The sequence below is a fragment of the Strigops habroptila genome, chromosome 10, assembly GCF_004027225.2.
Source record: "Strigops habroptila isolate Jane chromosome 10, bStrHab1.2.pri, whole genome shotgun sequence".
NCBI lineage: Eukaryota > Metazoa > Chordata > Aves > Psittaciformes > Psittacidae > Strigops > Strigops habroptila.
In genome coordinates this window covers 4336539-4364025 of record NC_046359.1, presented here as the reverse complement: position 1 = coordinate 4364025, position 27487 = coordinate 4336539, and the positions used below count along the sequence as shown (strand labels likewise).

The 27487-nt window shown below is 36.2% G+C and overlaps 1 protein-coding gene across 2 annotated transcripts in view; it reads left to right on the top strand.

Moving 5' to 3' along the window:
• Window positions 1-27487, top strand: part of ESR1 (estrogen receptor 1) — a 160436-nt gene that overhangs the window by 84237 nt on the left and 48712 nt on the right. For both annotated transcript variants that reach the window (XM_030498911.1, XM_030498912.1), the window contains exons 4-5: window positions 5823-5939; window positions 22718-23050. In XM_030498911.1, the coding sequence (XP_030354771.1) occupies window positions 5823-5939; window positions 22718-23050 (450 nt within the window). The remainder of the gene's footprint in view (window positions 1-5822; window positions 5940-22717; window positions 23051-27487) is intronic.

The following is a 27487-nucleotide window of genomic DNA, read 5'->3' as shown; positions in this document are numbered from 1 at the left end:
ACAAACCGGGAGGTGACTATACTGCAGTTTCAGTTTCACAGATGTCAATGAAGAAAACTCACTGTGTTTAGAAATGCCCATGTCCACTGCATGCTCTGTGCAGTGAGAATCCAGTCCCCCCATTCACCTCTCAGTAAAATTTAGATACCAGCACTTCCTTTACAGGGATACTGTGTGGAAACGTTACAGCTTCTTGAAAGATTTGTGATACCAGGAACTACTCAGGTACCAAAGATCTACATATAAAATAAGACTAGCTAAACTTCCTCAGTAGGTCTCATCACAATCCAAAACCTGAGGTTATAGCTGGAAGAAAAATAGAGTTATCTTAATTTTCTTGTTGTTAACAATTGATTGAATTTTAAGTGCACAAGAGTAATTTTCAATATTTTAAACTTTCTGGCCTCTTTATATTAGTCGTGGGAGTTTTCGGTAATAAAATTCCACCCATTTCCATTTTAGCTCAAATAAACTATGAAGCTAAAAATACAAGAGTTTTCATTCAAAGTTTATGGGAATGAGATAGCCACGGCTTGCCTACGACTCTCTCTGAAAATGCTTTTTGTCTCTGGAGGGATCATATTGAGATGATTGCGAGTAATACATTGTGGGAGTTTTTTCCTTTAACACAGCTCTTGGTTTAATCATGTGCCAAGGATTTAAAACAATTGTGTTTTATCAGATTGGGAAACAGAAACTGGATGTCACACTCCTGGCCAGATTTTGTAGAGACTGGGATATGGATTGGCATAGTTTTTTTATTTGTCATGAGGAAAAAATATGCTTCCTATTTTGCTACCTTTTCTAAAATTAAAAAAGGTGGGAATGGAGTTGGGGTAGAACATGGTATCATAATCTTGAAATAGCAGATGAAACACTAATTGAAATTTTAGGATTAAGGCCAATAATAAAACCTTTGAAATTATCTGCTGGAGGACAAAATTTTATATTTATATACTTATAAACTTAAATTGGGTTTTACTTTCTATATATAACCCTTACTCAATGTGTATGTTCATGTATTACTGAACTGTTGAGATGGCAGTAATGCCCATTCTCATTCTTCTTTTTTCATTTTTCCTGTTAGCTGAAACAGTATATGGAAAGAATTAAGGAAAGGTCATTATCATAATAATTTGGCTTAAATTAACTGCTCATGTGAAGAGTGTCATAGGTACATGAAGTCAAGAAGATTACACTAGAAGCTGAACACAGTGTGGGAGCTACATGACACATGAAGGACATAATACAGGGTATATAGATTTTAACCTTTCCTTCTTTTTCGTTCTCCAGTGGTTGTATGATCTTCATTTCTGAGGTACATGTAGAATGAGGACTTCCTTACTGGATGGAAAGGAAGTATACTTTGCAATCTTTTAGGCCCTTTTCCTTATTGTCACATGTAGCAATGTCTTCATAGTTTAAAACCAGAAAATGATTAATCTTCTCAGCAACTCCGGGTAGTTGCTAAGAGAGCCAAAGTTCCAAATCCAAAGACCTTCTGTGAGGGTAATTAGGCTGTGAATTTGAGTGTCTGTGCTTATAAAGGGCTTAGACATAGCCTTCTGTTCTTTCATGAAACCTGTTAGGAAAATTGAGATTGAAAATCAATAAGTGCAGCTTTTCTGGGGCACTTGAACTTTAAATTCAACATTTGATCATATTGGGTTGGCATATGCAATGTCCAGGTGCTTGCTTTTTTTTTTTTTTTTTGCTGTTGAGGCTCTTCTTTCCAGGGTTTTGTTCTTTGCCTGCAGTCTTCCCACTCATCATTTGCTTGGCATCTTAAGGTGTCGATAAAGTCTACACCCACAGGTAACGGCTAAAGTGGCAGGTGCCTTATACAGATAGATGAAGAATAGTTTAAGAAATTTGTGTGGTGTGAGGATTGAAAATAAATGAATAATTAAAGGAAAAGCACAGATTAGTAAAAGGATGATAATTATTGCTGGCTTTGAAATGTATGATAAGTCAATTCACCTTCATCAGTATGTGTCATGCAAAATTCACCCGACAAGAATGTTTCTTTATTGGCTTTGTAGAATTATCATTAAGGATTCTTAAGCTGGCATGCCGACATGTTAGTTTCTTCTGTTCATGTTTTCTGAACAACTTTTGTACTGCTGAAACTGATCATTCTCTCAGGCTAATCTTGATGGTTATTGGAATATGTTTACACATATAAGAAAAAAAATATTTCTGTTTTATGTTAATTGCTGTTAATATACTAATATGACCCCAATTTTCATCCTTGTTGTCAAGAACAAATGAACTAAGCTTTTCAAAGCTACAACTCAGTAAAACACGCAAGCATGTACTTAACTTTAACCACGTATACTGTGCTGCAACCACTTGCTGAAAGTACACAGATGCTTAAATGATCTGCTGGATGTAGTAACACTTAACTTTAAAGAAATATGGAATGTTTTGCTGCCTGAAGCCCTCACAGATAAATCATCTGCCCACTATGATTCAAATATGTGCTGCTGTTGCATATACCACGGCTAGCCTGAGAACCCTTAGACAGCGATGAGTCTCTGACCATAAATACTAGCCACATGACTCATGGTGACAAAAGTCAGACTACATGTGCAGTAAGAAACAGCTCTGTTTATGACAGGCTGGGTTAGAACAACTTCAAAATGATCCCAATATCAGCCATTATCTTCTTGCTGACACTTTGCTTTCTCATCCTTCCCCCTTCCACTGTTGGTTATTATCATACAGATTATCACATCTAAAAGCAGTGCTTTGAGAAATGAGCCAGATTTTCACACCCTTCACATATACTAAAGTGCTATAAAAACACTTTATGTTAATTTTACTCTTTTAAAATATATGATGTGTGACAGACCATCAGAAAAACAGACCACCCTTCCTTGGGCTCCTCCATTAGCTCCCTTTTACTGTTCCTTTTATAGCTCATGGCAATGTAAGTAAGTCATACAAGTGGGGGGGATTAAAAATTAGGGGCTCCACTCTATTAAAATCACTGCCTTTAATTTTGTGCAGGTTATCTGACAATTTATTTAAAAAAAACAAAACAGAATAGTAATACAAAACAAAAAAAGTCCAAGTGGCATGTGCTTCCCTTTACCACTGTCAGTGATCACTAAAGACATTTCTTCCTCTAAGTATTCCTGTAATAGCAAGTACCCAATTCGCTTAATTAGCCTCCCTTCTAGCATGTATTACTCTTTGGATACCATGAAATGAAATGCAGGGCAGCTGGACACCTGTTCACGTGTCCCACTTTGGTGATTCTCGCCAGTGAAAAATCCCTTGTAGTAAGTGAGGTTGTTCAGAATCAACCTTGCCAAGGGATGAGCTTTAAGGATAAACTACAAGGTAGAATAGTTAAAAGACAATTCAGTTTACAGCAGAGTTATTGAGTTACAGTATTTCGTTTTAAATCTTGGTTTTGCGTGTTACCTATTATTTATTTATGAGAAATATTAAATGCATTATCTTCTTCTAGATTTACAATAAATATGAACTCTGAACAATGACATTACTATGGCAATCGTAATCTGAAGAAGCATGCCCCGCACACACAGATCTTTTGCATTCAAAATTTTACAGGTTTTATTCTGTGAAGTCTGCCAAGCACTTTGAAAGAAGAGTGGATTGTCTAAGGTGCAGGTTATATGCATGAAACAGACTAATCATGCTAACCTTTAAATATTTAAGATAAAACTTTCCAATGTAAAAATATGATAATATGAATCATGATTATTTCAATAGGGAATGGAGCTCTATCACAGATAAGTTTAGTTTTTGTAGTATTTTACAATCCAAATGCCTATTCCCAAATGCTTGCAGTCTGTATAAGGAAACCTAGGTTCAGAAAAAGGAAAGGTTATCACCCCCATAAGTACTGTGAAAAAGGATGGCTACCCTGCTGATATTGAGTCCACTCGAATTTTGATTCTTGCATACCGCCACTTTTCTTTTATTTTTTTGAAAGTTGAACCTTCTGAGCATCAGCCAGTCAGCAAAGGTCATAAGCGTGTGTTCAGCTTTGACCTAAGTGGGAACATTTATCTGCTTATTTTATAGAGAGCTAAATGCTGTTCTGAATTACATGTTGAATTCAGAGCCTGCACTTGTTTGCCTTGTGAATTTACCTTTTAACTTCATTAGGAAGAAGATAAGATACTCTGTCGAAGTTTTTGTTTTTAAAAAGGGTAATGAAAGTTTTCTGTCTTTCTTTTATGCTATTTCAGAACTTGGTTTATAAGACAAGGCTGGCGATTGTTGTCAGCTGTTACAATGTTTTGCTGCTGTTTAACGTGATCTAATAAAAGTGCATTTTCTTAAAAACATAGCTTTCCCTTTTCTCCTGTGTCCTGAGTTACCGGCTGGGCTTAAACCATGGCACCCTGTAGATATTGCATTTCTGTATGGTTGAGGCTGGTTTACTTCTGACTCTTTTTCTTATTTCTTTTTTTTTTCTCCCTTAGGTGTGAAACGTTTTAAAGCAGATATAGCACAGTCTATATCCTACCAGAGTAACTGAAAATTAAAATGGTCTTTCATACTGAGGCTGAGGTAGTGTTTCTGTTCCACCTTTTTACCTCAGTCCTGGAGCAAAGCCTGTGGATTCACATTTATCCACTATTATACTGCTCTGTTGAGTAGAGCTAAAAAATCATAATTCTGTCTATTGGAGACAGTGTGTAGTCAGCCATCACCATATTAACAAGTTTACAGTTTGGCTGCTTATTTTGATTGGATCCCAGTTATGTAGCATTAGAGAGCAGATGTTCCTGGTGTAATCTGATAGTAATTTTTACTCCATTTTCTAATTTGTAGTCAAGGATAGATGATTTGATGAGACCAAGGCCTCTGTCAAACCTCAACCCTACTCTACCTCAAACTGATCCCTTGACCTGAAAGAAGGAACAAATAGTTCTGCAGTAAAATTGTTTCGTTCTGTGCTGTACCTTAGCTGTGTTTAGATGAATGCAGAGCACCAATAAGATCATTTTGGATAGTCTTTTTATGTCCTTGCTAAACTTTGTCTATGGTTGGAAAATAATTTTGTAGCAGATTGAAGCATACATTTTCTAAGAGAAAATTGGAATAGAGGTTTGTGGGCAGTAATAAATTATAGTATGCTGAAAATGTTTGTAGTGAGAATTGAGATGTAGAGGGTAATAATGAGAAAGTGGAGCTCTGAAGGCAAAGGTATCAGCACCAAACTTAGTTGCAGCATGTGATAATTTAAGAATTTGTTATGACAAATGGTTTTTGCATATATCAGTAGACATGCAATTGGGAAACAGAGACTAAGGTAAAATTAATTACTGATTGTTGCTTCTATTTTATGTTGTTGCTGTTTTTTTCTTAATTGCCCTAGATTGCAGTAGATATCAAAAAATGTTCTGTGCATAGGCCTTTTTAATTCTGTAAACATCTAACCTTTTGTGCAGTCTATTGGTTAAACATCAACACAGGCACATGGACCAGATGGCATTGTATTTCTCAGTCTAAGAGCAAAGAAGTCAAGGGATTTGTTCCTATTAAGTTATCCTCTTTCCTGACTGCTTTAACTCTTCACTATTTTAATTATCTACAAAGGTGTAATTTGTGTTTTTAACAGAACTTTTAAAGAATTTTGATTGAATGTATTGTAAATAGATGTTAGTTTCATTATCCATATCAGTACTGTTACGATGATAGATTATGATGGTAACACTAACTTCTTCCTGAGATGTTAGACGCTGTACTAAATAATAAAAAATAAGAGGGTGTTATAGGGAGTTTTGTTATGTCTGTATATAACTGTGTCCTTCCTTACTTTCCCTCTGGTTTTGCAGGGCACAATGACTACATGTGTCCTGCTACTAACCAGTGCACCATCGATAAGAACAGAAGAAAGAGTTGCCAGGCTTGCCGACTAAGAAAATGCTATGAAGTGGGAATGATGAAAGGTGGTATGTACACAACAATCCACAAATCCTCTGCACTGGTGTCTGCCCTGTCTTTTAAATTTATTGGACAGCTGATATGGTTCCTAAAGGAGGAAGTAACTGATTTTATTGAGCGGAAGTGTATTAAATCAAAGAGCTGTTAAATAAAAAATAAAAACTTTTCAAATATTATGTTAATAATCTTGCCCAAATTTGCATCAAAATTAATAGGAACACTAACTTCAATGGAATTAAGATTCTTCTGTTAATATTTTTAATTTGTTATGGTTTTGGTCTCTTGTCATAGACTCCAGATCATGATGAATGAAACTTAACCCAAGATTTTGTAGCAATTGGCAGTTCAGTGTGAAAAGCACTGATAATCTCAGGTCAGTCCATATTCATGAAAATAATAAACTTCTGAATATGTAATACTTGTTCTGCAAATTCTGGAAGGGAAAAGCAATGCCTCTATACCAGTACTGCACACATATTTTATATGTAAATTAATTTCACCCAACAATATTAAAGGCTCACTCATTTTATAAAAACAGGAAAATGCCATTTTCATGAAATATATGTATGTAATAATGACGATAGAGAAGAATCAAACGCTGAGGATGATCAGAGGGCTGGAGCACCTCTCCTGTGAAGACAAGCTGAGAGAGTTGGGCTTGTTCAGCCTGGGGAAGTGAAGGCTCTGGGGAAATATTATAGCAGCGTTCCAATACTTAAATGGGGCCTACAGGACATCTGGAGAGGGACTTTTTACAAGGATGTGTGACAGGACAAGGGGGAATGGCTTTAAGCTGTCATTGGGGAGATTTAGATTAGATGTTAGGAAGAAATTTTTTACCATGAGGGTGGTGAGACACTGGCACAGGTTGCTGACAGAAGCTGTGGCTGCCCCATCCCTGGCAGTGTTCAAGATCAGGTTGGATGGGAATTTGAGCAATCTGGTCTAGTGGAAGGTGTCCCTGCCCATGGCAAGGGGGCTGGAACTAGGTGATCTTTAAGGTCCTTAAAGAAAATAAAATTATTTATATATCCAGTATTTAACTTTTGGATACAAAATTAGAGATACATGACAATACTGAACAATTGCTACGGTGTGTTCTTAGATGGAAGAATTCTTTTGTAACATAGTTTTAGATCAATTACGGTATGCTCCTTTCTCTATGCTATAGTACCTTGTGTTTGTCAAAAGCAAACAGAAGTTTGTTTTGGGCATTTTTGTTGTTTTGCTTTTTTTAAACTAAGCTCACAGACAAGCAGATCAGGTGCATAAATTCTGCCTGCTCCTTTAAGACCACTAATAGTGGACTGAAGTCCATCACTGGTTTATAGGCAAGACTTTAAGAATATTTATTTAGTGAAGTCTGGGGAAAAAAATCTTGAGATCCCTCAGTTACAGGTTATAAATCTGGCATCCCCGCAATGAAGATATTCAAGAAAGGTAAAGTTGATGTGGGATGAAGTAAAACATTCAAGATTCTGCTAGAGTCATTACCAGTCCCATATTGTCCATGTAGCTATGGGAAACAGTAATTCTTTTCTTTAGGTAATACTTGATGATTGTCACATTTCTCTCAGGTGGATGATAAAGGTTAAATGAATATTTTTGGTATGCCATCTTGCTAACTTTTAGAGTGTTAACTTTTAAATATTTTAAAATATTTTCAGTTGGGGGTTTTTTGTTTGTTTTCTCTTAGGAGGTCTTTTCCATTTTAAAACACTTCAACATACTTGAATCACAAAATGCTGTGATCAACTCAGGTCCACATTTTTCTCTAATATTTCATAGTTCTCTTGATTGAATCTTTGAATTTAAGTAATCTCCTTTTTCATATTGAAGGATTTGCTTTGTTTAAAGGTATAAATTCTATCATACATTTGAAAAATATTCCGTTGTGTCATATATAATTTCCATATCTATCTCCACAATTTGCTTATGATGATATACCTTTTAGACATAGTGGAAAACAGCTGTAATTTTTCTTTTCTCTCAGCATAATCTCAATTTTCCTTCTGCATTGAGTTAGCTGAGGTTTCTTTATAAATTTTCAAAGCTGCTAGCTTGTGACTTTTATCTATCATTTAACTTCTGAGCAATAGCTGATACTAATTATTCAGTTTCAGTAAACATGGGGTAAACTAGGATAAAAACTTGATTAAATGTCTCTGGTTAATTTTAAACATAGGTTATAAACTACAGTTGCTAACATTTTTCTTGTAGACGGTCACTTAACACAGCATAAAAATGTTAATATAATTTTTAATAAAGTGGACTCAACTGAAATATGATTCTGGGGCTTCATTCAGAAAAAATGCAGGCTTTAAGTGTCTCTTAAGCTATGCTGTAGAAACAGCATAGTTTCTCATTTATGAGTTTCTGTGGAAATTTTACTTTTTTTTTTTTTAATTATTCCACTGTTCTTTCATTTTCTAAAAAATTCTTTTAGTACTGAAGAGTTATTTTCATTCTCTCCTCTTATGTTTGCAAGCATTTTCTTCTGCATCTGTCACTGTGCTGCTTTGAGAGACAATTGGAATGTCAGAATCTCTGCTGATATAATCAGCATCTGAAGCAGAATTTATAGATGTTGTATTTTGTCCAAAGGTTTCAATCTCTCTTTCTGAATAAAACAAAAAGACCTTAAAATGGTACGTTGTTACTTAGTCTGTGCACCCCTTTTTGTACGTGAGGATAAAATGGTCACATGGAATAAGCTCCTTGTCATGTCCCTCCTTCTTTTGGTTGGATAGCAGAGAAGAGTAACCTTGGTTTTTTTTTATGATCCACTAATGCTTTCTCGAAGATTGTTCTGTTCTGGTTTGAATTTTGGAGAATTGTATTCCAGTTTATTATTTCATGTGACGAGGGCAGGGGCCCAGCTTCCAAATGGAGTTTTTATAGCAGTGGCAATCCTGAAGCTCCAAACACACCTACAGTCCAGGTCTTGTCTGCTCCAATACAGATCTAGTTTTCCATTTCTTCTTTGTTTTAATGGCTTTATGATGACTTGGCTCAAAAAGACTTCATTGTCTGAAATCAAAATCACCTTATTTTTATTGTTATTTATTAATTAAGTATTTTTATAGTGTGGTAAATTAATCATTATTAGCACGCTACATTCTTCCCCTCCTTTCATGAGTGACAAAGCAGATTAACCATCAAGTGCTCTGTGGGATCAGAGCAACAGAGTGACGGTGAAATTAGTGGCTATGGCAAAAGTTTACCATAATATTGAATGATAGATCCTTAACAAAAAATCAGTTATGTGCCTGGTAGTACATGTTTAGCCACCCTGAGGTTTATGTAATTCTGCCAGTTGTTGAATGCTGATGGTTTACCAGCTTCGAGTTGTGTCAAATGTGGCAATCAAGGATTTGAGTGTTCATGTGCTAGATCCAAATGGTGATTATGTATGTGACCCAGGGGTATTTACTGTCCTTGAACAGCCTGAAATTTCATTTGTAGAGAAATGATTCTGAGTGCTGTTTCTTGTGATAATGAAATTACAGCATTCCAGCACATTTGAAGCCTACACCCTTCAGTGTTGCTCTCACAAAGTATCTGAGAACCCTTCAGAGATTACTGTAGCACAGCCCAGGAAATACAAGTCTGTGTTTGCCGTAACAGTGTGCTTTCCTGCATGGCAGGTGCCTGTAGGAATGTACATTAACTCATAGTGATTAAAGTCTAAAGCTTAGAGATTTTCAGTTTTCTTTTACATTCTCTTGTAATACTTACCTACCAGTAACAAAATGGGAATTCAGTCTGATTCAGTGTGACAATATTGCTGGAGTTTAAAACTAAGTTTTATAGGGAAGAGAAAAAAACATTCGGCAACTTTGGCATCCTCTCAGAGAAAGACCTTGCTGATTTTTGTCTTTGAATGTAGAGAGCTATGCTTCCTTGCTGAATGCTATATTTGCTCATGCTAAGAGGCTAGAGAGCTATTAAAATCATTCTCAAAAGCAGAGGTAAATCAATGTCTGATGCAACCACTGGAAGGGCTCCAGACATTCTAGTTCTCCATGTCATTATCTTTTGATGAAATATTATATTAAAAATAGGAATTAGTGAATGAAGGAAAATATATTAACAATGTGAAACTATTTTGGTTAGTCTGTGGGCAACCTTTATAATATTTATTAGACATACTGTTCTGTACTCAGGCAAATAACTGTGTAGGTGGGGCCTGATAAATGTATGAGGAAATGTATGTTTTAAGATGTAATTGATGGGTTGAAAATGTACACTTACACAGCATTTGAAGCAAAGTTTTGTGAGTTTAGAACAGCCTTCTGGAAAAGAAGATGGAATTGAAACCAGACTTTTCAGTGAAATGTTTCTTTTTCCCCCTTGCACGCATGCAAAGTGTATTGTTGCCGTTGATTTGACCCAAAGTACAATATTCTATGGTTCTGTCCCCACAATAAGAGAGACCATTGCCATGAACACTTTTGCCAAAAACTCTTTATCTTCCTATTCCACTGCACAGAATGATCTGGGCTAGAAGGAACTCCAGGAAGTCTCTTGTCAAGCCACCTGCTCAAGCAGTTTCAATGCTGAATTTAAACTAGGTTGTTTTTTCAATGCTGAATTTAAACGAGGTTGTTTAAGACCTTTGATATTCAGGTGGAAATGGGACAACCTGTCTTATGCTTACTTATGCTATAGCTAGTTATGTAAAATTTTTTTTTAATACTGCAGAATTTTTGGTATTTTACTCTTGAACACTTGTTTGAGATTGTAAACCTAACTATATCTGTATACATATTTACATTTGCTATTTGACTTTTATATACTTAAAAGTTCCTAAGGAATTATTTTAGTTGTGATATTACTTGGGAATAGACAGCAATGAAACAGTCCACATTTAAATTTCTGATTAATTTTAAATGAAGTCTAAGATCCTTGCTGTGTCTCCGCTTCTGACCACCACTTGTGCATATTACAGGTACCTCAGGGTGTCACTGTGCGTTCACTGGTTTTGAGAAACCTATGCGGGTCAGACAGCTGTTGTTTTCTTGCTGAGCTTCAGAAATTCCTAGAGTACTAGAGCTTCTGGGACTTCACTTGGTTAAGCATTTACAGTTCAATTCTAGCACTATCAGTCCTGATATATCAGGCCAAATAGCTTCAATACCTTGATTAATTTATCTAATTTCTAAAATGTAGCAGTTACACTTTCTCTTTGTCTTTAAGAATTATACTAATGGACTTACTCCTAAAACTACTTGGCTTTTCCAAATCATGGTTGGAATGTATGGTTTCTGTAAAGGCTTTCTTGTGACCCCTGAAATGTCTATGGCTTCACTGTAAGTTTTGCCTAGTAATGGGGCTGTTGCCATACTTACTGTAGCTAAAACTGAGTATAATTTGTGCAGGAGTGTCAGCACTGTGAGATTCATTTGAATGACATTAATTGAACTTCTCTTGCTTCTCTTTTACATGTCCTCTGATGCTCTTTAAAACGTGTGCTATGAATGCCAAAGATTGAATGCCAAAATACAGATTAGGATGAATCATGCCTTGCACCTTCATCTGTTATTAGTAGACCATTGGTTCTCAAACTGTGAGTTATGAATAGTCATTAGAGACCCCAAATTACATTTGCTTGCTTGTTAACAATTTAGGTTTTTTTTTTTTTTCACCAGATCTTTAAAAACTTTACATGGAATAATTTTTTTTTTATGATCTGCATTGTAGCTGATAAGAATTCTGGTGCATTGTGATATGTAATGATGTGACTTGATCACTGAGCAAACTGGTGGCAGAGCCAGAAGTTGAACCAGCTCTGGCACCTGCATCCCCCCACTGCACCTTCTCTCTCCCTCTCTCTCTCTCTCTTAATCAAAGGTAGTCCTGATTATAGAGGAGAAAAAGCCTCAGTTTGGGAAAGGATGACAGACATTTTTTTTTTTGGGGGGAGGGGGGAAACAACCCACAAAAAAACCCCTACCCCCCAAAAAAACCCAGAAACCAAACAAACAAAAAAAACCCCAAAACCCTAACAAAACCAAAAAAACCCACAAAACCCACAAAACCTAAACCCAACCAAAAAACCAAACACATATGTCTATATAGTATTCATCAACCACTCAATAGTAAAAAAAATTACAACATCCAAGTGTACAGACTAAACTCAAATCTGTTATTTATTTATACTACTGAGTGTCTAGATAGCCTGGTCAGAAACGAGGCTATTAAACTCTGTCACTCGAGGCAGGCCTGTTCAAGATTAGACATTAAATTCCGATTAATTTTTTTAGATGATTTCAGACAATGTTTCTCATTTAAATTAATTGTCAACCCACCTGGGTTTTCAGCACAATTTACATTTCTGTTTGTTTTTCTGAAGAGAGATGGATATGAAATAAGGGGGTTGATTGCCTGAATCGTATTCAAAAGAAGTAATTTATTAAGCCTATAAAATTGGAATTTGGAAAGTAGTGTTACTTTCCTATGACCAAATTATGTATTTATGTAGGGAGAACCAAGCAGAAAAGCTCTCAAAATCTCAAAGCTCTCAAAATCACCTTGAGAGAATCATTATGTCAAGATACATTATAATCTAAGGATCTACACTGCAGTCATAGCTTTGGCAATCTCCATCTGTTATAAATCTATAAAGAATGCAGTTATATTCCTGACCTCTATTTATGTACATCAGCAAGAGTGACCTTGTTTTAAAGAAAGCTGTAGGATTTTATTTTATTTCCAATGATGTATTAAAAGTCTACTGAATTCAGTGGAGGCGTGCCCAATGAGGTCTATGTGCAAAGCAAAATTACTGTAAGAGGTCATTGGGATACAGCTACCTTGCTTGCATCCGACTTTTAGACTCTAAAGCCAGTTTTGCTGAGATGACACTCAGGTTTGTGACCATAAGGGAGTTGCTGGCTTGTTCACACTTTGCAATCACTTAGTTTTGCCAACGGCAGCAATGACACCAAAGTCTGGACTAAGTCCCTGAATTCTTCTCCAGAAATTTAGCAAATCCCTCCTGTATTAGGACATCTGAGAGAGGTCTTTGGATTTCTAGTCTCTGCAACTCTCACATCAGTTTCAGAAAGGTTCCCCTACTCCCCATATAAATGGTTTCTGGCATAAAAAAATCTGGTTTTTTAATTTGTGAACGCTGGTGTAAGGGATTCATTTAGCTTCTCTGCCACAGCCTGTTCCTCTCTGCATGTTCCTATAACACTGTGATCATTGACTGAGCTACAGACTTTCTGACTTTCTGAAGGATGCCTTGATATTTATGTTTTCTTATACTTACCATATCTGTTTAGTCTTTTATTCTTAAGAAGAGTTTGTTTTACAAAACATCAGATATTCTCTCTCTGGCAATTTTCAACATAATTCTTATGAGGTAGATCAGTCTTGAAGAGTAGCAAAACTGTTTAGAAGAGAAGCTGTTTCTAAGCACTTTTGAAATACTCCTTTGACAAACTGACAAAATTATAGACTATTAATGTTGTAAGGTTGTGTATGTATGTAAATTGTCAAATGTCTCTTTTCATCTGGGGTCTGCTGATGAAGAGCAGAACTGTGGACAAAGCACTTCATGTTCAAAGATTGCTCCAGACTGAGAGGCTAGTTGGTAAACCATTTACCAATCACTGTTTCCAAAACCAACCATAAATCCATTTTTTTGGTGTCGTCTCAGAGTGTGGCCACAAACTGTTGATTGCTTCAGGGGCTTTCAGCATGGTTCCTACACCATCCTCACACTCATAATCCCCACTCTGACTTTTCCTTCAATTTGTTTATGAACCAAATGTCTTAATGTTGTAATCCTGTTTAACCTAGGTATTACAGTCTTTACATGTGGATAAGGCTGTCCTTTCCCATAACGTTTCCACCAGCCCTGCTCTGAACCTGTTCCTCCTAAGTTGAAATGGAAAGGAAACAGTAAATGGAAAAATCTGCATTACCAGGAAGCCACAAATAGGGACAAAAATCTTCACTATAAAAACATTTCTGAGCAAACAGTTTTTAAGCGGGAGCTTCTTTCCTGGGTTAAAAGTTACTTATTTTGCAAAATAGTTCCAGTAAGACATGAAAAAACACTGACACGAATGAGAAGAAGGACTTGGGGGTGTTGGTTGATGAGAAACTAAACATGAGCCGGCAGTGTGCGCTTGCAGCCCAGAAAGCCAACTGTATCCTGGGCTGCATCAAAAGAAGCGTAACCAGCAGGTCGAAGGAGGTGATCCTGCCCCTCTACTCTGCTCTCGTGAGACCTCACTTGGAGTACTGTGTGCAGTTCTGGTGTCCTCAACATAAAAAGGACATGGAGCTGTTGGAGCGAGTCCAGAGGAGGGCCACGAGGATGATAAGAGGGCTGGAGCACCTCCTGTATGAAGACAGGCTGAGAGAGTTGGGGCTGTTCAGCCTGGAGAAGAGAAGGCTATGTGGAGACCTCATAACAGCCTTCCAGTATCTGAAGGGGGTCTGTAAGGATGCTGGTGAGGGACTCATCCTTAGGGACCGTAGTGGCAGGACAAGGGGTAATGGCTTCAAACTTAAACAGGGGAAATTTAGATTAGATATAAGGAAGAAGTTCTTTACAGTGAGGGTGGTGAAGCACTGGAATGGGTTGCCCAGGGAGGTTGTGGATACTCCATCCCTGGCAGTGTTCAAGGCCAGGCTGGACAGAGCCTTGGGCCACATGGTTTAGTTCAGGGTGTTCCTGCCCATGGCAGGGAGGTTGGAACTAGATGATCTTAAGGCCCTTTCCAGCCCTTACTATTCTATGATTCTATATTGCTTATATGCTTGCTGCCTAGAATCTAACTCTGGTTCTCCAGTTCTGGCACTTAGCTTGCCTTTATGTTTTGACTTGTCGAGTTGCCAAATCTACTTTGTTTCCACTAGTTTAAATGCTTGAAATGCCACCTGAATGTCTGTCAAGTGTAAAGTAGAGGTTAATTTGTAGAGCATTGACTGTTGCAAGGATTTGCAGACTGCTGCTCATGTACTGATAGTGGTACAGATCAAAGTTACGTGCCAATGACTTTTGAGCATAAATTGCACCCTTGTGCTCATGGCTGGGGCAGTGACTGATGCATCTATCACCACCTGAGTGGACTAAGTGTGGGAACTGTAGGATTAGCAAGGCACTGGAAATAGAAGTAGAAATGGAAAGACAGTGAACAGTAGTGAAATATTTTCTATGTCATTTATGGGGTTTCTAAGCAGTTAGGGGGGAAAAAAGTGCCAGATGTTGTGATAGACATTATTTTCATCTATGATTTGTAATATTCTGACTAATTATTATTTAGTCCAACAGCATGCTGCTTCTCTGCTTCTCTGATGGTACTTTGCCAGAAAGGGGGCAGAGCATTTAACAGTTCATGAATTTGTTATTTCCCCGGACTTTCTAGTAACCTAAGTAAGTAGGTTACGTATGTAATGCAATTGGAATAAATATAAGTTTTCCTTGCAGCAGTAGAAAACTACTGTGCCATTACTCAAATTGTGACTATATGTAAACACTAATATTAAAACCATCTGCTGTTATGTTGTTAAAAGGCCTTTCTGTTGTCACTGAATCACATCGTGGAAGCCAAGACTGTATCTAGAGATAACTCGGTTGTTGGCATGCATCAGGGCTGGCACATGCTACAGAAATTGTTGGAAGATTGAAATGTTTATTAAGTAATGCACACATGCATACCAACATGAGATTGGTAAGGTTTACCAATGGTTATTGAGGTGTTACTTTTGATTTTATTGCTTGCTCACTGTGTGATTTTGTACATTGATTTTAATGTTTGGGGGGGTTGAGAAGTTAAAATAATTATGAATAAAAGAGCCCTGAGATCTTCAGTTGGAACATATTAAAACATGTTCTAATAACAGAGTACCTGAGATCTCACAGCTTTATCATGGCTACAACCTATGACCAGTTCCATTTTTTCTCTACTCATATGATATTTATGAAGATTTATATTATGATGACTACAGAAACTAACAGCAGAATTTTACTGTAGAATGTATGAAAAGAAAAAAGAAAAGAAAAAGCCCCAAATAAGTAATATGCCCCTAATCTATGTTTCGATAGAGACAAGTGACTAGTTGCTTCTGTCAAGGCATTTCCTGTGAAAGGTAGTAAGGATTAGAAAGTTGTTATTTTAATATGTTTAAAATCTTTAGTGCAGTATAAACTCAGCAAGTGCAAGAAAAGGATGCAGATAAATTTTTTGGAGGGAAAAGACACATGAAGATAGATTTATTTGTTTCAGTCATTGCATAAAAAGAAAAGATAATACCATGTCTTCCTTCTGAAACAAGAAAGATACACCAGGAAGAAAGGTACTAGTAATTAAACTGAATGGAGTACATCCCATCTACAAGTGTATAAACTGATGAAAAATTATGCAGGCAACAATTAGAATTACTTCTCAATCCAGTAATTATGTGCTGGTTATTAAATATGTCCTAGAGGTATTAAATAATCCCATTACCCCCACCGGTTCAGTTGTCTTCCCCCCCTCCAGATCTCCATCAATTCTCTTTCTAGCTGTTTCCATTTTTTTCTTTCTATCTGTTCTGCTTTTCTTGTGAATTCTTAAGTGCTACAGCCGTACCTGCCATGGCTAGAAGGAGAAGCAGCAGAGCAACTCCTTGGAAGCTGAGTGTTCAAATAAATAAGACTAGCAAAGAAAATATTTTCTTCTTCTTCCTCATTCTCCTGCAAATATCACCTCCTGAGGTGGATTAAGAGCTCTCACCAGTCACCTTGCTTTTCACAAATATTCCTTCAGGAGGCAAAACAAAACCTTCCTTCAGCAGGCAAAACAAAACCTTCCTTAATTATACACATAGCATATATAATAACAGGTAAACTTATTTGTTTATAAAATGTGAAATAAACCCTCCTATTTCCAATAGATGTTATATAGCAGTTTCTAGGATAAAATACTGTCTCATCCCACTGTATGGACCTGGAATTCTGAAGTCAAATGTGCTGCCACTTCTGGTTGTGCAGCATTTGCTTCCTGTACATGTCTTGCAGAGATTGCTGTAATATTTCATGTTTATTGATGCAGAGTTAGAAAAAGAAATTGCTTCAGAAATTAATAAAGTTTTACAGTCCAGCTACACAATGATAATGAACATGTAGATTTCTTGAAAGAAGGTGGTGATTTTAAATTATCTTAGTTTCGTGTTGCTGTAAGTTTCTTCTAAGATGAACAGCGTTGGACTAATCCAGTTTTATTGAATGGGGTATTCTGATTAAAATATGGCAGCTGCAACATCCTTATCACTTATTGCAAGACAAGAGATACTGTTCCTGCTGAAATTCACAATTTGTGTAATTGCATTCTGCCTACTTACATTTTTCTATAAAGTAAAATAGTTATGTACTCTCCCAAACTAGAATAGTGTTGTCAGGTGACTTTTGTGTCATGCAATAAGAGCTACAATTAAATTGAAGGAAAATCAGTTTCTCTGAATGATACGTACATTTATGATGTATATTAATAAAGCATATTAATGGTTGATAGAAATGGCAAAGTGAAATTCTCAAATCTTAGAAAATACAGAAATTATTAGTGTGACCTATATTGAACCACCTTATGCTATGATCTCATCAGTATTCTTTGCCCTTTACTGGCTTCCTTTTGTGGGCCTAAGGTGGCTAAAGCAGCTATTGCAAAATTTTATTTCTGTTGCCACTGTATCATATGTATCATGGTACTAGTAACTGATTTTGCAGGTTGTTTGCAAGATGAAGCACAGAGGTGTACTTGAAACAAACTTAAAGAAAGTCTAAAGTTTTTCCTGTTGTGGACATTGCTCAGGGCTGAAGTTTCACTTGTTCTGAGGTAAGCCAGGAGATCACAGATCAGGGAGAATTTATTTGTAAGGCTGGGCTCCACAAGTAAAACGCCTGGAGCTTTCTCAATGTTTGATGACCTTCGATACAGATGATAGTCAAAAAATGATTTGCTGAAAATCTGTATACTAAAACACAGTTAGGGGACTAGAGCTCTGTAGATTTTGGGATAGGTTTTGTTCAAAAAATATTGGGGATTTCTTTTTTTATTTTTTTCTCTGCATTTACCTGAGAGTTTTAATCTTTAAAAAACAACAACAACAGCAAAAAAAGCTACTATTTGTAGGAAATAACTTTATCATAGTTTTCACTTGTAGCTATTGGAAAGCTGTTTGGAACTCCAGCAAAACTGAAATGGAGCATTGGAGCATGAAGAGACTGGTTAATATATAGACCGATAGTAAAGAGGTTTTACAATGTCAGGCAGATGCAGTTTCTGTATTAAAACCTACCCCTCATGTGAACAAGCAGAGTGAATGTTGTGCATATGAGGGAAAGGAAGATGAAGGTCTATTGCATTTTTTTGTACCATGGTACTGAAAATAGTACAATAAGTATTCTGGGTAGCAGGTGGGTGTTGTAAAAAAGACAAAAAGCAATAGCTGTTGTGTTTAGGATTTCCAGAATAGTGAACAATAGGAAGGACATAAAAATATCTTGGCTGTTCCAGTTTTATCAAATAACCATTTAATTTTTTGGTCTTAGTGCCGAGAAAAGTTTATGGGGTTTTCTCAAGTCTGTTCCCATTTATTGCAAATAATAAGCATGCTTTACTTAACAAATATTCATACAAAATTTTTAATGGTAAAGAAAATGAAGAATATTCTTTAAAGCAGATCAGGGAGAATATATTCAAGTAGAATAGAATTTGAGATTATACATATATCTTTAAATCTAAAATGCATAATTCTATGGTTCACACAGAGCAAAGAAAATTTTTTTCTATCTGTTCTCTTCCTTTCCTTCCTTTACATATTCTTGAATATTTTATATAATACTGAAGATATAAAGGTGGAGTTTTGTTCTTAGCAGCAGGTTAAGGAGAAGCTGTCTGTTGGATGGCTGAGGATCAATATTCATTCAATGCTTTCATAAAGAAGGATTTTTATTTTCTTTCACATTCCATAATGTATTTTTTGTTTTGTTTTAATCACATGTTGGGAAACACTAGTGAAGTGTTTTATTTGGTTAACCTTGCCTCCATGGTCCATATGCAATTTTATTGCTGATCAGGTTCTTCCGACTGGAGTGTGTAATTACTCAGCAGTTTTGAAACCAATTTTGAAAACTAACTGAATTTACATCTGAAGCTTTATAAAACTGTCTTTGAAAATCTTGGCTCTTGTAGCTTTAAGACTCAAGCGGAAATTGTTTTAGAGCTTTTGCAACATACATTGTACTTCTGTTTTTGGTAGAATATTGTTTTTAATAACATTTGCCAATTCAGGTTACTTTATTAGCTGAACCGTGGAAAAAAAATTAATGCATTCATGTATTTTAAAAAACCTTACAGGATCGTTACACTTCTGGCAATGAAATTGCTGCTTGATAGAGTTGCCTTTTTTGGAATTAGTGACTGACTGTGCATCACTATTATCTCTTTTTAAAAGAGATAAAATTTGATGAAGTTGAAGGAGATCTGGAGGCACTTGCATTTTTCTGAGAGATGCTCACTCCTATTTCGTCCAAGAAAATGAATAGTAAAATCACTATGTTGTTTGTCCATCTAGAGGTTAGGTGAAGAGTTAGCAGTAATTTCTATAAATCTCTGATGAGTATGATGCTTCTACAGATTCAAAGACCTTTCTGTCTGTGATCATAAAAGCTGCTGATGCGATACAGAAGGAATGCATCCTCTTAGTGATTTTTTTTCCAGGTCTGATCTCTACAGAATTCAGTGTAGGCCTACTATGTTTGATTGGCTGGTTGGTCGGTTTTTTAAAATTCCCCCCAAAATGTAAAAATATATTTGTGTGGGGCACCTTCTCTGAACTGGTTATGTTCAACTTTGCTCCATGCTCCACTTCTTTTCAAGGTGAAGAAAAGCCATTGGGAAGCTTGCGGATGAATTAAAAATAAAATTATTTTTCTTATTTAGAGTCTAGTTGATTTCTAAGCAGCAAAATATGCTTACATTTGCCACCTTCCCTCTGCTATGACAAATTGTCATCACATCCTTGTTTTACTTAACAAAGCAGGCCTGGAATAAGTTGTAAAGCAAAATCAAAAAAATCTTTTCTGATCTTCCAGGAATCTGTGCCACGGAGATTTAAGCCCAAGGTGCCTCGTTTGTGTTTATTACTTCTTAATGGATTCTTTATCAAATTTGGCCTGCAGCTTTCTAACATATAACAACTTCTAATTAATTCACACTTTCAGCTTTGTTTCAGCGTGGTGTGAAAGAGAATGTCGTCTTGTCTGTCCTGAACCTTGCCTGGGGTAGTTTCATTTGATACCACATTGTATTAGAAAAGAAGCGTCAGCATTCGTACCTTATTTTTCTTCTTACTATTCCTGATTTTGTAGATTTATATTTGGATTGCAGGCCAAGCACAACTTGTCAATTTAGCTGTTTTTTGCACCAAACTTCTTTTGCACTTTGGATCATCTTACCTGTCTTTCTCTTATGCCTTTTTCATTTTTCACATCTCATTTTAAAATGAGATATAAAAGAATAGAACTCCACACAGTGTTCATTGTAGTGTGCCTCATAAGTTAATAAAATCTGTGATTTATGAAGATGCTTTGTCCTCCCTTCCTCTATTAGTAATTTCTAGCCTTCTATTTACTTTCTAAACTAACTTGTCTGATGTTTTTATAGTATTATTCTAACCCGAAGATCTTGGTTCTGAATTATGTAATTTCTGAGTCCATCTATTTACGAGTATGTTGAACAGTACAAGTCCCAAGAATACTTTCAACTCTTCAAAAGAAAAGTACTAGATGAGCAGCTGTAGAATCTGGGGTGTGAGAGAGTTAGAAAATGTTTTAGTGTGTACGAACCATGTGGGGTTTTTTTACATGATTATGTCTGCATGTTTCACAGGGCAATTTTAATTCAAAAACATTACAGTCTTATAAAGTAAAGTATACAACAAAAATGTCTGTTGCAGATAGACCATGCGTGTTATTGAATATTGCAATGGAGTAAGCTGCCAGTGGCATAACTCTAGAATGATGTTTTGCCAAAATAGGTCTTGCATGTTTCCCTAATAGCAAGACTCTCCTCCTCCTCCCCAAATTAGAAACAGTGTAGTGGTTGGAAAAAATGGTATTACTGAATGAAAAATGGGAGCAGCAATGCACTTGAGACTTTTGGCTTACAACTAGTTTAATGAATGGGAAAATGTAAAGAGGTTAAGCAGTAGGAGTGACGAAAGATTTATTAAACTTGCTTTATCTGGAAAGATTAATAGAATAGAATCAGGAGACCTACTAGATTTTGAATTAATTAGATGTGAAGTGCATAACCTGCAAGCACTAATTCAGTGAAAATATCACCATATTCAAAGAAAGAGGCAAACGCATCTAAAGATCCTCTCTGTTCCTCTGAGATGGGGAAAGGACACCTGCTGATATGATCCAACATTGATTTCAAGGAATATTGGATGTGAGATGAAGATCATGTTGCTAACAAAGACTGAGAATCTAAAGGTTTAAATTTTTGTGGTGTGAAAAAAGCTGGACAAAGATTGCATTTCCCACTCCTCCACTCATCAGAAGACCTGTATTGATCGCTTGCAAGTGCCAGCGGTTCTGAAAGCTGGTTTTGTTTGTTTGTTTGTTTGTTTGTTTGTTTCCAAATAGTTCTCTCTTCTCTGTTTCTTGAATAGTTTGCATCCTCCTTATCTACAGATATTTCTTTTGATTTTCAAACTGGGACTAGTGCTGCTTTTCCACATTGCATAAGAACTTCAGAATACACCCCATCATAAGCTTCCTTCTCATAGCTCAATTCCTTGTGTGCTTTCCTTATTACCTGCTTCTCCCTTTCTCCCATTTGATGATTGATTTAAGTTTTTAATTCAGCCTCAAAATGCCTGTGCCTCCTCCACTCAGAGCCAGACTTAATCTTCCCTTTATGGTTAGAGTTCACATGGCCTTTAACATTATATTTTTCTTGTAACCTTTCCACAAAGGGAGATTTTGTTCCACTGTAAGGTCTTATGTCGTTGCTCTAATTGGTGTGGCTGACTTGATAATATCCCAAGGTTCAGGGTCATTCAGTGCTAAGCACATTGCAGAAATGTGCAGTAATGACAAAGACAGTTTCTGTTGCACTTATTACAGCCTTTTGATGGTAAGTCTCCCACATTGGATTCTGAGGTTGCATTTATCTTTCCTTTTCTTCTATTTATCTACTTATACGGCATTCTTTACTGCTGTATAAGCTCATCTGATAATAGGAACTTTTTTGGATGGTTTTTATGTAATAATGAAGATCACAGGCTCACTAATAGGATGATGTGTCATTAAAATAATTGGTCAACTTGAGCAAAACTTTCTTGGATGTTTTTGAGAGCTACTTCTGTGATCCATCTGGCCCACACAGATCATTAAGTTGGCCACTGATCATTCATCAAATAGTTGTCTGCTAGGGGTTGTCTGCTACATACTTTGAAGTTTGTACTGTAAAAATTTGTGCTTCCTTTTGTGGGGCTAGGGCAACAATATAGTGCCACAAGTCTACAGTCCTGTGTAAGCCCAACCGATCTGAATTTTAGGAAGGAGCATGCTATTCCTGACACTATACTTTTTAAAATAGTTTTTCTCTCCAGCTACTAATGTAAGATTCCACATATAGGAAGAAGTCTTCAGAAAATAAAACAAGAGTTAACGCTGCCTAGGTCTGTCAACAGCAGCTGCTGCTTGCCTAAAGCTATGTGTATGTAACACATAAGTTTCAGGAAAGGAGTTCATTATGTTCTTGTGTGTCTCTAGGAATCCGGAAAGACCGCAGAGGTGGGCGAATGATGAAACAAAAACGTCAAAAAGAGGAGCCAGATTCCAAGAATGGGGAGTCTTCTACAGAGCTGCGAGCTCCCACAGTTTGGACGAGTCCACTGGTGGTTAAACACAACAAGAAGAACAGCCCAGCTCTGTCCCTGACGGCAGAACAGATGGTCCGTGCTTTGCTGGAAGCTGAGCCACCCATAGTTTATTCTGAATATGACCCAAATAGACCATTCAACGAAGCCTCTATGATGACACTGTTGACCAGCCTTGCAGACAGAGAATTAGTGCATATGATCAACTGGGCAAAGAGAGTTCCAGGTAAGGAAAAAAAAAAGCCCCAATGAACTGTAAAAGCCTCTACATGACAAACCAACAGAAAAATGACATATCAGTTTTCGCACTACATATTCTATTTTCATGCCAATTGTTCACTTAAGTAAAAATACATTAAAAAAAAATCACAAATTTTACGTTATATTCATTGATAAAAGACTATAATGCAACTTCAGTGATTTTGAAGAAAGATTTATTCAAGCAAAGGTGTTTCCCCACACTATAGAATGTTGGGCATTTTTTTGATTGCAAATCCTTTTTCTTCAGATAAAACCCAGAAAAATTAAAATTAAAGGTAAAACCAGATTACTAAAATCCAAATCTAATCAATCTGATTTAATCAACTTATGTTAATTATTCAGATCCCTTTAAAAAAAAAAAGGTTACTCTCATGTCTGTAATGTAAGCCATAAACTCAGCATCATTACGGAGCCCATAAGTATTAGCATCATTTATTTAACTGCTGGTTTGTCTTTTAGATCATAAATTACAGATCTTCCATGAGTTTTGAGTCTGAAAACCAGAGCCAGAATAGCAATTTCTGTATATTTGTTTGGGGTTTTTTCTACTGGAACTAGATGGTTTTTTCTGTATCATTCTGGTTCATCACGGTTGCTGAGCTATGACCTCTCTTTTCTGTAAAGGAAGAGAACTATAGAATTGTGGTAAGTATGTAACATTTCTGGTTGAATGCATGTTGCACATTCATTCATGTGGTTTAATTAATTTATAGCAATGAAATCAGAGAGTTGTTTTATAATTAAAGTTCATCATCTTTTAAAATTTTGGCTTTATAATTCACTGGGATTCTGACCCCTTAAATTTTTACTGTAGCCATTTATTTCACTAAAATTATGTAGCTGCTTTATGAAGGGATGTTAAAGAACACTACTACAGCTCACAGCCATATAATGCATTACTTCAACAGCATTACACATGGGTTGTGCCATTTTTCTCCTTTCCTTCATTTAAACTTGGCAAGACTCTTCCTGGTAAATCAATAACCCATAAAATCTGAGTCCTTTCCAGTCCTCATGGGTTCCCTTTTTACCACTTTTCACATGTCACTTTGTGGGCTCCAGCTATGATCAATGAGAACCTGTGTGTGTTTCATTTCTCATCGTATCTTATAAAAAATCACATGAGAATTTTCTTCTTGACAAAGTCACAGTGGTTAAGGCCTGTTCAAGTCAAGGGCGAGTTCTCCTGTTTATTTAGGTATGCTTTGGACCATGCCTTTAGAAAATGCTTTTGAAAAATCAGCATATGTCCATAGTGTTAAACCTATTCACTATCAAACCAGATTAATCCAAATTACTTTTCTACTGATTTTAGAGATATAATTAGTCTAAGTCTGTTAAAATCCTTTAATTTACATTTAACATGAATATGCCACATTCTAAATCAATTATGTTGTCCAACTGAAAACATTTGCTTTCTTTGACATTTGATTTTGAAAGTTCATGTAATTAATGAAAATGTATTTAGATACAAAGCAACTCTGTCAGGGAACTGCAACCTGGTTTTTATTCAGAAATCTCTCTCAAACTGCTTGTCACAAGATTATTACATCTGGTGAAGATCAAAAAACCCGCCTGGTTTACTGAATATATCATTTATTTCCTAAACAAGCTTCTGAAACTGGAAAATCAAATATATATGGTTATCACCTACTTGTGTATATCCAATATATTTTACATTTAAATATTGCCTGTTATTTGTCAGAATAGCTCCTAAGGAGAAGCTAAGCCAAATTACTTTGCATAATAAGTACTCTGACAGGTGATGTTTGATGTAAAACTGGTGAACTTTGGTTAAAAAGAACCAAAATCCCTTCCCACTCACAGTTTGATCTCACAGCGCCTCATTAGGCGCTTTACAACCAATCATACCAAAGGAAAGTCATAAAGCAGGAGAGACAGAATACAAGTAGTTTAGGGATTCTGAAAGTGCTGTACACATAGCTAGTTCTTAGTGTTGTGGCTTGGAGGACGGTATGCATGACCAAAAAGGAGTATTCTTCAGTAAAATACTGAAGTATTTTAGAAAGCTGATTTGAAATAATTCAGGCCCAATTGTTTACCTACCTCTAAAATCAGGTCCTCTGAAAATAGGAATTTTGCAGCTAAGTGCTTGAATATTTTTTTGGATATCTCATTTGGTCCCTAGAAAAGGTGGAGTGTTCTTAGTGGGTGATATTAAATCTTAGAAATACTGGTCAGCTTTCAAAGATAGGGCCTTTGCTTTGACTGTTTGCCTGTTTCCACCTGGTGGAATCTACCAGCAATAAATGTGCATGAAGAGAAATGTGTCTGGCAACGTAGGTCCTGTTTCCACCACCACAGCATGTTGCCTTTGAATACACCATTATTATTAAGAATTATGCAATACTGTTTAATTAAAGAGGATTTTGATATACTTTGTGCCTTACGGGAGGAACAGAATTACTTCTTTCTGCTAGGTGAATTATTTTGTGTAACAGCATTGTGGGATTCCATTCAGTTATTTTCTCAGCTAATTTACTAAGGTTTCAAGCTTCAGAATCTAGGGTAAAAACATATTTTTCTAAAAAACATATGAGATTTTTACCAGCAGAAAAAAGCAGTTGCAGGAAACAGCCTCTCCTATGCACACCTCTCAAGCCTTGGAAGCATTGCACAAGTTCATTTAGCTGAATGCAGGCACTTAGCTGACTGAAAGCAAGGAGCAAAATCAATATGAGTAGCTGGGTTGAAAGCATATTTGTTGAGGAAGAAATTGATACTAACAGACAGAAATGCAATGAAGATACAGCTTATAAATAAGTGTAAGGACTTTCAGGGACATTTTTGGGGTTTATTTTGCTGTGTAGGCTGTACAGAAGAGGAGTATGACAAGGCAACTATTAAAAACATTGTTTTGGTCAGCCGGTCTTTCTGATGATGTAAATAAGCGGTCATGGAAGAAGAAACCGATAATTAGAAGATGTACTGAGTAGAAGTGAATCTATTCTATGCAAAGGAGTAATGAAAATTTATTTATTATAGACTGTGTAGTATAATGTAGACATAGATCTGTTATAAAGACATGCTGAGGACAATCTCCAAAATGAGGTATCCTTGGAGACAAGCCCTGATTGTGAAAGTGACAACTGGCCTAAATCTTTATTTCAACTTATTCAGCACTAGTTCAAAATTGCTTAAATGGACTTTGTAGTCTTGGTGGTGTTAACAAATTGCTGGGGAAAAAAAGAATTTGTGGCAGCTTCTTGTGCACAACCTTAAAAAATGATCTTCAATATTTAAGTATAACACAATTTTTAACTGAGGTTACAACAAAGTTCTCCCGTGACAATGCAATTTATAATATGCCAATGGCAAAAAGAATTTGTTTTAATTTTCCTTTGAAATCTTGGCCACTGGCACAAGTGGGTTTGCCAGATTACACAATCAGAAGTCATGTACATTGTCCTATGACATATACAAAAAATTCAGGATGCCCCACAGGACTTGTTCTTTACATGGCATAATGGGGATTTGGCTTAAGTCCTCCCATGTGGCCTCTCTAAGGCACCAGTGGTGCCTTCTGACTACCCCAGCCAGCTGGAATAGCAAGTAGCTGCACGTAAGGCAGGTGTAAACAGATTGTGATGAGCTAGACTTTAAATACTCATTTAAATTGATCTTTTGACCATTTATTTGGGACAAATCACTAAAAATCACATGTGGGCAACGTATCAGTGTAGATGAATAAATGTTGTGCTCATTTTTAAATTACGTACCCCTGAAAGCTATGTCTTTCTATTTTCTTCTTGATTTATGTAACATATTGGGGATATAGTATGACCTTCAGTTTCATAGAAGGAGGTTTTATAGTTTAATGAATTTTAATCATGGTCTTTGATACAATGAACAAAGCCACTACTTTGCTTTTCTACACTGTGCATATCTTTTGAAATCTATTCGCTAAAGGATGATGGTATTTTCAATGTAATTGTCAATATTTTTTTTTTGTGCAGAAGCTCTTGAGATGGTAAGAGACATTATGAGCTTATGCAGTGAGCTCATGGTAAAAAGCGCAGCTTTAAGGAAATTTTGTTGCAAGGGTGAAATCTTTGGCACTGCTACTACAATCTTGCATAACTATTTACTACAAGTACAGTAGCTGTACAACTTAATAGCCCTAAAATGGTACACTGGGCATACAAGCTTTGAAGTTTTGAGATGATTCATGGTGCTGTACTTATTTTATGGCTTCATGAACCGAGGAGATAAACATTTTTGGCACTGATTTTTTTTTTTTTTTTTTCCAAAGCCACAGAACTTGCTATTTTCTTAGGATATTGTTTTCCCATTTGACCTTCTAAACTGCTGTTTGTTAAAATAGGAACAGTGTGTAAAGAGGCCAACAATAGCTACAATTTTACACCGCACTTCAGTGACA